Source organism: Melitaea cinxia, chromosome 20 (genome assembly GCF_905220565.1).
Source record: "Melitaea cinxia chromosome 20, ilMelCinx1.1, whole genome shotgun sequence".
NCBI lineage: Eukaryota > Metazoa > Arthropoda > Insecta > Lepidoptera > Nymphalidae > Melitaea > Melitaea cinxia.
In genome coordinates, this window is record NC_059413.1 from 12,416,860 (window position 1) to 12,427,517 (window position 10,658).

Consider the following 10,658-nt stretch of genomic DNA (forward strand, 5'->3'; position numbering starts at 1 on the left):
ATTGCTAAACAAGTTTTACTTCAGTCGTGTTGTCTAAAGCACACTTGGTTTTTACAAGTTATATTTTTTTTCACTATAGGTTATTTTTAAGTAAACTTAACCAAAGGCTAATTTTAATTTATAATAATGTAATTAGTATATGTAACGTTGCCAGCATAAAAGTTTACTAGCCTCTTTTTTATAAAATAAAAAACCTGAAAATTTTTTTATTTAGATTAACGAAAAAATCATACGAATAACTTAATAACAATTGTTCCATACAATACTGTTTTTTTTAATTTCTTAACATAAGAGGTAGATGATGTACGAGTTTCAAAGGTATCATTTATGCAACAATCTTTATTTATTTTATACGATGGCAACATTGTTTTATTTTTTATTTTTTGTTATGTGTACACCACACATTGTATCTAGTATTCGCTAGTTAGTTACGACTTACAAACTAGTGCATGATAAATCAGATTGTCCGAAAAATGGAGCTTAGATTTTGACCTTAATCTTTCAAAACTGATGAAAAAGGTTACAATTGTTTTCGTTTCTGTACAGCTTATATCCAAATTGTCAAAGCTTTTGAGAGACATTGCAACAAAATAACAAATTAGTTCGTTACACTTTATTAAAAATATACATGAATACATGTTATCATAACCAAATTTTTTTTTCTTCTTTGACTTTTGTAATAAACTTTACTTGTTATGGACTTCAATTATCGTTATTTGACTGTAGCTGTTCAAAAAATTTTTTTGGATAGTTATAAAAGTAAGTTTTCGTGCGCTAGTTTATTATTAAGTATAGCATCAAGCGCACATTCCTGGTATCTTTTAGTGCGGAATATGCGACAGTGTGTGTTATATGTGTCGCGATTTTTACTGCTCAAAGTATATGACTTTCACATGTTTAAAAATATTTTTTGTACATACATTACATGTTTTTTGGTGCGCTTCACATTATCTTAATAATATCTAACGAATTTACACGTCAATTACTACTTCATCTTCCACTTCTCACAGCCTCTCTCATCTGTGCAGTTAAAGCGGCAAGTTTTCTAGCGCGTCGTAGTTTATTCTCTCTAGCTCTTGTCAAGCGCACGTTCTTGGCATCTTTTAGTGCGCAATGTGCTATTATGTGCGCACGTCTTGCGGCTTCCATAGCGGCTACCTCTTGACGTATTAGCGATGTTTCCCACGAACTAAGTGCGTTTGTAATGGCTCGTCGCTGTAATATAAAATTTAAAAATGATATTTTGGGTCGTTACCCAATAAAATATACATAAAACCTTGAAGTAAATAAGATCTGTGTCATTTTTTTATTTAATGTAATAACTATTATAGGATAAATCTACGTTAGTTAATATTTCCTCGCTCCTGGTAATAAACTAGTTAATAACTTGAAAAAGTCAAAATAATGACCAACAAATATGCCAAATATCTCGTTTTACATAATTATAAAAACAATAATAAAAATCTTTATTTCGCGACTAGCCCATATTTTTTTTTTATTTGTTCATAATTACAAAAAACACATACTTAACACTTATACATAAGCCTGCCACGAAAACTCACAAGAGCTTATCCGGACAAGCCGCCGCGTCGCATATCATATTATCATATAATATCTATACCGTACCGTATCATATTATAGAAATTAAATCTAAACTAAGGTAAATACCAAAATTTTGTGACTATTAGACGCTTAAAGATTTCAATAAATGTTCTTTTAGTGATCTTCTATATTTTCGTTTGTCCAGGTATAACTCTTGTAGGTCTTCGGGAAGTTGATTGACAAATGGGTATAATGGTGTTAAACATTCTAGCTCCGTAAAAATTTCTAGTATTCGGTAGAACAAATTTTTTTGAGTTTTGAATATTTCTTAGGGTATTGGGTCTACATTTTTCGATTAATAAAGGTTTTTAATAAACATAACTGTAAAGCATAAATATTATATAGTGTCAGTAACAAAATATTTTTTTATAAAGTGTTAGTACAATTACAAACTTTAAAATAATTACATTTTAATATTTAGAATAAATTCAAAATCAAAATTAAAAATTAAAATTAAAACCAAAATTAAATCAAAATTAAAATTTAAAATCAAAATCAATATCAAAATCAAAATTAAAATCATAACTTAAAATACTAATATAAATCAAACAATCATAACTTTAAAATAATAAACTGGAACTACATACCTGTGAAACGTCACGCAGCAAGGCGTTTCGTCGTTTACTTGCATCATCAGATTTCTTGAGCGTGTATACCAGTTCTACCTGGTGTTTCCATTCATCTGCGTTCATCCTCCTGTATCTTCGTTCTGCTGCTAGATGTGCGCGGGTCTGTTCCTCCATCGCTTTGCCTATTATCTCACTTACCTGGAATTTTTTTTATTGAAATATCACGCTCATAATCAAGCTAAGGTTAACAACCTGATGTTATGATATTAAAAGGTAGCCGTTGCATTACTTGTGCATTTCAACAGCTCCATGGAATATTTCCAACGGCAACTTACTGAACTTAAGATATCTACCTATACTCTTTTTTAAGGGAAAATCACAAGAAAATCAGTTACCATCATCTAAATAGGTACATGTAATCTAAGAATAAGAGTATATTACTCATTTTCAGAATAATTTGAATTACATAGCAATTGAATTGTTGAATTACTGAGTTGCTACACCAAAAGTAAATATATTTTTCTAATTGGTTCTTCTTCTTCTTTGGCTTTAGCACCCTTGCGGTTCTAATTGGTTAAAACTTACAAACTCTTTAATAATGAGATCAGCATCAAAGAATGTGTATGTGTCACCTGCAAATATCTGCAAAAAGTAACTACCTACTTTAAGTGTAAATTATTGGTAAATCTGCTTAGGAGTACCTTCTGATCGTCTCTCCACGCTAATAAATCCGCACTTCTACGTTCCTTATACTGAATACAACTCAACAATTGTCCTGTTTTAAATTGTTGCTCAGCCATTCTCTGCAGGCGTCTGTATTCGTTGTGGTACTTCTCTTCTGTTCTCTTCTGGTGTAAATAACGTTTGTATTGTTCTGATGTTTCCGCTTCTGCCTGGAGATTAGAAGTTAGTAGGATTGACAGAAATAATGACAAAGTCTAAATAGCTATATTGGCAAATATTAAAGTTTATAAATCGCTAGCTTCAGTCTGTAATATCCCACTGCTAGGCATAGGCTTCTTTCTCCATGTAGGAGAAGGATCAGAGCTTAATCAGCCACGCTGCTCCAATGGAGGTTGGCGGATATATTCCGTATTATGAGTAACGAACGCTATCAGGTGTACATGATAACAACCGGGACCGACGGCTTAACGTGCTCTCCGAGGCACGGTGGGGAGACCCACAAGGATTACAAACACCGTTATGGCCAGTACAAATGTTTATCATGTGCGGGGATCAAACCCATATATAAATATTAAACATTAAATTATAGTTTTAAAATAATATATATTGACAAAATATGCTAACCATTTCTCGTTCTTCCTTCTCCTTGAGCCACATCTTCTGAAACTGTTCCGCGAGTTTCTCTCTTTCCTCTTGTTCATCTCTCTTTTTTGCTAAAGCCGCCAACAGCTTCCAGTCGCGTTCGGGAATCGAATCCCACACATCTCCCTTATTCGTTTCATAATCGATCGAGCTGATTAGTTCTATAATTAGATTATGATTTAAAAAAATAGTATTCTTATTCCTTGCCTAGATTATTTCATATTTATTAATTATACTTAATAATGACATATTTGATTTTTTCTTGTAAAATAAAATTATTGTAGTATATGCCGGAACTTTTGGTACTTTTAATTTACGATTATAACACGGCATTTTTATCATCTAAAATGAATAATATATAAAAATTAAATTATGAAGGTGCTAAAAAAATAATAAAGCGCCTAATTAAAGAAAATAGCAAAAAATATTCAAACGTTATTGCGTGATATAAAACTGTTATTAACTTGGTATCATAAATGGTATTTAAACTATTATTTATAACCGTTAGAAATATATAGAAGGTTTCTGTAAAAAGTTTTTAATGCAAAAAGCATTTTTAAAGATTTTACAAGTAGATTGTAAATAATAGCATTGTATATTTTAGGCAATGTTACATAGTTTTCGCTAAATTATATCAACACCTGACATTAAGAACATTGTACCTCCAATTACTTATGTTTTTAGGAAAACATTTTACAATTTTGTTACATTTAAAAAGTTGCCAAGTGATATTAAATAAAGCCGCATCCGTAATGAAGTAAATTGTTTTACTATTAATTTTTGCATTCTGTAGCATGAACTTGACCACGTTGTCATACATCAAACAGAACACTGTTATTGTAACTTTATAATGATTAAGAATATGATAATTTTGGTTTAAAAACATTAAATTATTTTTCATATAAAAATTGTTCTAGTGGTCGTATAAATACGGTTGCCAGATTGAAGGGTACCTTTTTTCCCAGTCAGTACTTTGATTGTACTTATAGTTAGAAAACATTGTTTCATTAGTTACAATGTTCTTTATATCAGGTGTCGATACATTATATGATTTATGTAACAAAATACATTATGATAAAGCCTCTTACCGCTAGATAACCTTCCAATGGGAGATTTCCTCGGCGACACGGATCGCGACCGCTTCGGCGAATCTGTTATTATTTTATAACATAACACCATTATATCTGACTACCGCCTCCGCGAGCTACATACAATTGTGGGAACTGTTTAATTGCCGTTCTGTCTGATTTGGTATGCGTTAGGCGTAACACTCGATTTCTCTTTCAATTCCACAGAGAGCTCGCATTTTATAAAAATCTAATTAACTAGTTACGATAATTAAAATTATAAATAATACATAGGAAAATTTAAAACGACACTACATTGTGACACTTTAGCATTTAAAACAGTCAGAACGATTTATTTGAATGTTTCTATGGCGTTATTGATTTAATTCTGGTTGTCAAAGATAGCGTTATAATACGTCAACATAGTTTTTCTTTGTTTTTATTTTGTTTCATCGTCTTGAATGCGTTAAAATGACATACAATTTTGTTTTTAACCGACTTCAAAAAAGGAGGTGGTTACTCAATTCGATCATATATACATATATATACGGTCACTTTGATTCACTGCTCACATTGATTGTATAGTCCTCCTCCAGATCCTTTAAGATGCTAGGGTTCATATGGAGAAACTGTAAGGACTTTAAAAATATATTTGCTCTAAAATGAACCTATAATGCCCTAGTTTGTTCCATTTTAGAATATTGTTCTAGTGTTTGGAACCCGCACTACCATTGGTCATATTGGTCGAATAGAGCGTATACAGAAGAGATTTCTTTTCTACCTTGCGTTTCTCTAAGGCAAATCAAGAGAATTGCGTTCCTATGAGGACCGGTTAAAATACTTCAACATCACCGCATTGATCGATCGTCGTTGGATTGCTGACCAAATCTTGTTGTACAAGATTTCTAGAGGCCTATTGGACTGTCCACGACTGTTGACTCGGATTGGTTTTATTCTTCCAAGGCGTAACTCTAGGATTGTTAACTGTTAGCCATTTTATGTCAAAGGATATAGAACCAACTTGGGCTTCAATAGCTTGTTGCCGAGAATCTGTCGGGATCGTAACGTTTTTTATCAAAAAACAAAGATAAAAATATTTCACAGTAGGTTTGGTGCATATAGAAAATTAGTCAAACATTTTAAAGCTCGTAACTTAACCTAAAAAATTATTCTCTTAACTTAACCTTTAATTATTCTCTCGCCTTCGTTATTTTGACTTAAAATGAGGAAGCTGTGTTTGCCTGTAATTGGATCTACATCCTAACATGACATGTTAACAAACCAGGATTTGATGATGGAATCCCAGAGAAATCGTATGGACACCTGTGCATTTGTTAATTTTGTTCGTCTACTTACGTTGTATTACTTGTCGATGTAATTGAAGTCGATTATTTCATCTGCGAGCAAACACAATTATTACTCATAATACGACTCTTCATTACGTAAGCATAATATGTTTTTGGAAAAATAAATAAATAGACCATTTCTATTCTATAATATGCATTGTATTATTTCTGTTAATATAAGATAAATGTGAAGTAGGTATGTCTTAATAAAAATGGAAACAAACTTGAAGAGAGAACGTTATCAAAGCTTATCAGTTAGTAGATATCGCATCATGCGATAGGGCAGTTGAAAACGTACCACGGATTCGTTATGACGTGTAAGTCATGGATAAAGATAAAAAAGTTGGTATAAGAAGGCCTGACGTGCTGAGAAAACTTAATGCTGAAAGTTTACAACTAATAGAACGTGGTCTACTTGGTGATCTACCTGAACGACTGAAGCCTGTACCGGTTAGAGGGAATTCCGATGAACTTGCAGTCTTGAAGCCATCTGGTTTCTTATCATCTTGCTTGCCCGTTATTCCCGACACACCAACTCCGACTTCAGAGAAAATACCTTCAGATGATGAAGTATCACCATTGAAGAAAACATTTAGTTTCCGGGACAAACTTCGAAAAGGCTTTTTTGGGAAAGACAAAATGGAAAAGACAAAGTGGAAAACGATAGAAGAAGGAAAGAGCACGCATGAAACCGCTCCTCTTCCCTTACCACCCACAACGGAAGCCAATGGAACTTCGGATCACGCTCACAAATCAAGCAAGCGTTTTTGGTTCTTTAGAAACAAGGAACTTACGGAAAAGAGAGAGAAATCCCATAAACCAATATACAAACGTAGCAAAAGTTTTGAATTCTTACCGAGAGCTATAGAAGAAGATGAAGGTAATAAAGTAAGGCCAAAACTAACAAAGAATACACTATCGTATGCGTATGGGAGCTCTGATACTTTGGACGACACAACATCAGTGGACAGTTTAGAATACATAGCTGATGTTTACTACGACAAGGCACAAAACATATGTCTTAAGAGTATCAAAGAAATACAGGACTTGGATCACAATTCTATTAAATCTACGTCTACTTCTGTATCGAGTGGTTTAACCTTAAATATGTTGAAGACAGAGTCCGTCCAAGATTTGTTAGACGAATTTAATAAGGCAGTGGATATGTTTAGTGAAAATTATATGAGTGATTGTGAACCGTATACAAAAACAACGAAGGATTTGCCGGTTAAAGAGAAGAGAAAAAGTAATTCGTTTGTTACGTTACCTTCGCCGAAAGTATTGCAGGTGGCGAAGGTCAACGAAGTGAGTGAAAATTTCAAAGCTGAATTATCGAAAATTTTGCAAGTGAAGCGCGGGAGTCTCAGCCCTAATTCGGCGAGACGGGGTTCCGTGACCGATTGTTTCTTGTTAGAAGAAAAAATCCGTCCACAATCGCATATTCCGACCACCGCGACATCAGACGCTAACAAGTATCGACGTACGCAGAAAAAGCCTATGCACCGAGTCAGAAGAATAAGTTCAACTAAATACGTAAGTACTAGATAGTAAGTTTATCACAAAGATTCACGTATACAATTACTCCTTAATTTAGCGGACCCAGATTTTCAGAATACCAGACTATTAATGAATACTGTATTCACGTAGGATTGTTATCTAAAATTGCTTATAATTGCCAATAGGCCTTGGACGATAAAAATAATAACAGCGCTATTGACCCACATTGTTATGTTTTATTTTTAATTATCGTTTAAAACTATATTAATAAATACAAATTTGTCAAGTAAGTTTTTACTTGTTTTTGTTGTACACCAACGATGTTTTATAAAAAAAAAAACAGTCTTTTTCAGAGTATACTGTTATGAATATGGAATTTGTTTTTAGTTTATTTTTGAACAGAGGATATTATTGTTTTTCAGGTTGTATTATTTTCGTATACCTAATTAATTATTTGTTAATGTTAACTTTTACGAAATGGTCAAACACGTTCTTGATTGCTTTCTATTTTGAAACACTTTTATGAATTTAATATTTCGAACGGAATTTCTAATTAATTTTTATCCTGGCCCTATGAGTCAGTCAAATAGATAACTAATTGAAGTAACATTTTTTTCATTTTTGGTACAATCAAATAACTATAAAACTAGGTTAGGTTAGCCCAACCTTCAAGAGAAGAAATACAAAAATGATCTCTCTATCTGTTCCAAAATCATAGGTTTAAGCTTATATTTGTACACGTAAATCTGTTATTTATTCAGAATCAGCCATAAAAAGTGAATATTCATAAGCACCTGTGCGTTAAAAGCGATCGATAACATTTATAAAGACAGAAAACAAATGTACCGTTTTCTATAAACACCGTCCTATACCTACGTTATTTTGTAAACTATGCATGCTATCAGTTGGATGTGAGATAAGAGAAATAGGCGTCGCATTTACTCGACGATAATATATATGTCAACTAGTAACGAGCTTCGGTTTTGTCTGCTCATACTGACAATTCGGCTGTGTTATTGTTGTATTTTTAGAATTAAAAGCAATTTGAAAAAAAGAGGAGGTTCCCGTTGGTTTTTATTTTTTATGTGTGGTTCCTCATTACTTTTTACTTGGGTATACCTATTTTGATGATTGATTTTGCATTCCTAAGATAGTGCGTGTCATTTGATTGTCTTTTAATATGAGTGTGTTATAAGTCGCTTTTGAGTTTTCACTAATAATCCGTATATAAATGTCGTTTTTTGAGGAGAAATCCAATTATATTTAAAACAACATTTCATGTAAATAAATGATGAAATATCTCGCGAAAAGAAATGGTTTCCGAGAAAACTGTTGCGTCATATATTGATATATAACTCAATCAACAATTTAACATCTGTAATTCACCTTTCATAGCAAAACCAGTTTCAGATATTACGGATCTGGGGATCTTGGACATAACTACGTAGTTAGCATAAGAAAAAGGAAACGGATGACAAGAATAAAAAAACGCCCATTAGGAGACAACAATATAGTTTACTCTTGTTTGGCCTGGTTTGACTTCAATTGATATAAAATGGGCATAAAGACAATAAAATTTAGGGATATACTACTAATTCGTTCATATAACATTAAATGTATGGCTAATTTATCAAATTAAACAAGTGCAGTTTCGCAGCAATCGCGTTTTGATTGCGAAAAATGTCAAGGATTCATTGATAAAGTGTGACAACGATTTGAAGTTATTTATAGCTGACTTACTGCTATAACTGTTTTGGTATGAAAAAAAAAATGAGCTTGTAATACAGTTTCGAGTACAAAGAGTATGAAAAAGGACAAATATTTTTGTCCTGGATTTTTTATCAGCGTGTATCTTTTTTATCTTTATTCGTATGATACGTGGATTACAGAAAGACTGCAATATCAATCTTCTAAGCATGCACGTTGAACTCTAAGGCTGTTTTACCAATTTTTAACAGTGTGCGGCCGGAGCCTAAAACCTCTAACTATAATCTCAGATCTCCACATCGTTTCCATTTTTATGCAGTCATATTTTTCCAAGATAAAATAGATATAGTGTTGTTTCTCTCACTTGAATTTTCTTAAAGAAGATAAAGTAAGAGTACTGCAGGTACATAATGCTATCAAGAACTACAACTAAAACTTTATTTTTGCAAAGCCCTTGAAGTTCTGTGAAAAACGGACTTGTTAGGCTAAGTCGCAAAGTAGCAAATAAATATATGTTCACTTGGGGTCGCTCTTAACCAATTAACGATGGATTATTACATTTAGAAGTGGAGGAAGAACAACTGTAGTAAAAACATTCGACATTTAAGTATTACAAGCTTGCCTATTTAAATTTCATCAGTGATTTGTTTAATTATGTGATTTTATATATTTAAAATAAATAATAAAAGTACTGCGGTCACCAACCCGCCTGCCCAGCGTGGTGACTATGGGCAAAACACATGAGTTCACGTTATTTTTGGCGTAAACTTGTGGAGGCCTATGTCCAGCAGTGGACTGTATAGGCTGTAATGATGATATATTTAAAATTAGCATACACGAGCACTAAAATGCAACATGCATTATAATACCACAGGCGATTAGAACTACAAATCTACAGTCCTGTCACCGGCTAGTAAAGCTAGATAGGTAAATAAGTGATTAAGGACTAATTTTTAAATTTTTAATTTCGTATTTAGATTGTTAACCCTTAGACTACTTGATAACATTACGATCAATGTATAATTATATCGGTTCCTACCCAATTTTTATTAGCTTACGTCGTAAAATATTATCATTAGTCAACAAACTGCAACAAAGGTCACTAGCCGCAGTAATCCTATGTACTTCCTTGTCAGTGTATAAGATTTTGTAATCACGATAAATATTAAAAAGCGTGTGTCAGTGTGTGACACGAGATTGTAGTTTACTCTTTAACAAAGATTACTTTGATATTTAATAAAAACAACTGTGCTTTAGACCACACGACTGAAGTAAAACTTCTGCAAAATAGGCCTGCACTGTGTCTTAGATATACGAGACGTAGCTGGCTATGAGAGAAAGAGAGAAAGAAAATGTGTGCTTCGCTCTCTCTCTTGCTCCGTTCGCCTGACCCGAGTGCCTAGTGCGAGTTTTGTTTAATCCGTCTCGCAATAACGGGCGTAAACTTTAACTTCATTTTGTATGGGAAATTCGGGATTTCAATCTAGTTCTCGCGCTTACCGCTAGATGACTCTGTATCGATTGTATCGTATACTATTCTTTAT

At 32.9% G+C, this 10,658-nt stretch overlaps 1 protein-coding gene across 1 annotated transcript; it reads right to left on the reverse strand.

Annotated features, from left to right (window-relative positions):
* Window positions 1–182: 182 nt before the first annotated feature.
* LOC123663486 (trichoplein keratin filament-binding protein-like) lies at window positions 183–4,676 on the reverse strand. Its single transcript, XM_045598161.1, has 5 exons — window positions 4,597–4,676; window positions 3,480–3,699; window positions 2,873–3,064; window positions 2,190–2,369; window positions 183–1,215 (listed from the first exon to the last, which is right to left on the reverse strand). The coding sequence occupies exons 1-5, from the start codon at window positions 4,674–4,676 to the stop codon at window positions 991–993; spliced, it is 897 nt and encodes a 298-aa protein (XP_045454117.1). The 3' UTR covers window positions 183–990.
* Between the last annotated feature and the right edge of the window lie 5,982 nt (window positions 4,677–10,658).

Bases quoted from the DNA above. Each gene is read 5' to 3' on its own strand.
- LOC123663486 (XM_045598161.1), bottom strand. From the start codon at position 4,676: ATGGTGTTATGTTATAAAATAATAACAGATTCGCCGAAGCGGTCGCGA. The intron at 3,700-4,596 runs GTTATCTAGCGG...AATCTAGGCAAG, and splicing joins AGGAAATCTCCCATTGGAAG to GAATAAGAATACTATTTTTT. The intron at 2,370-2,872 runs GTACTCCTAAGC...AAAAAATTCCAG, and splicing joins CGTGGAGAGACGATCAGAAG to GTAAGTGAGATAATAGGCAA.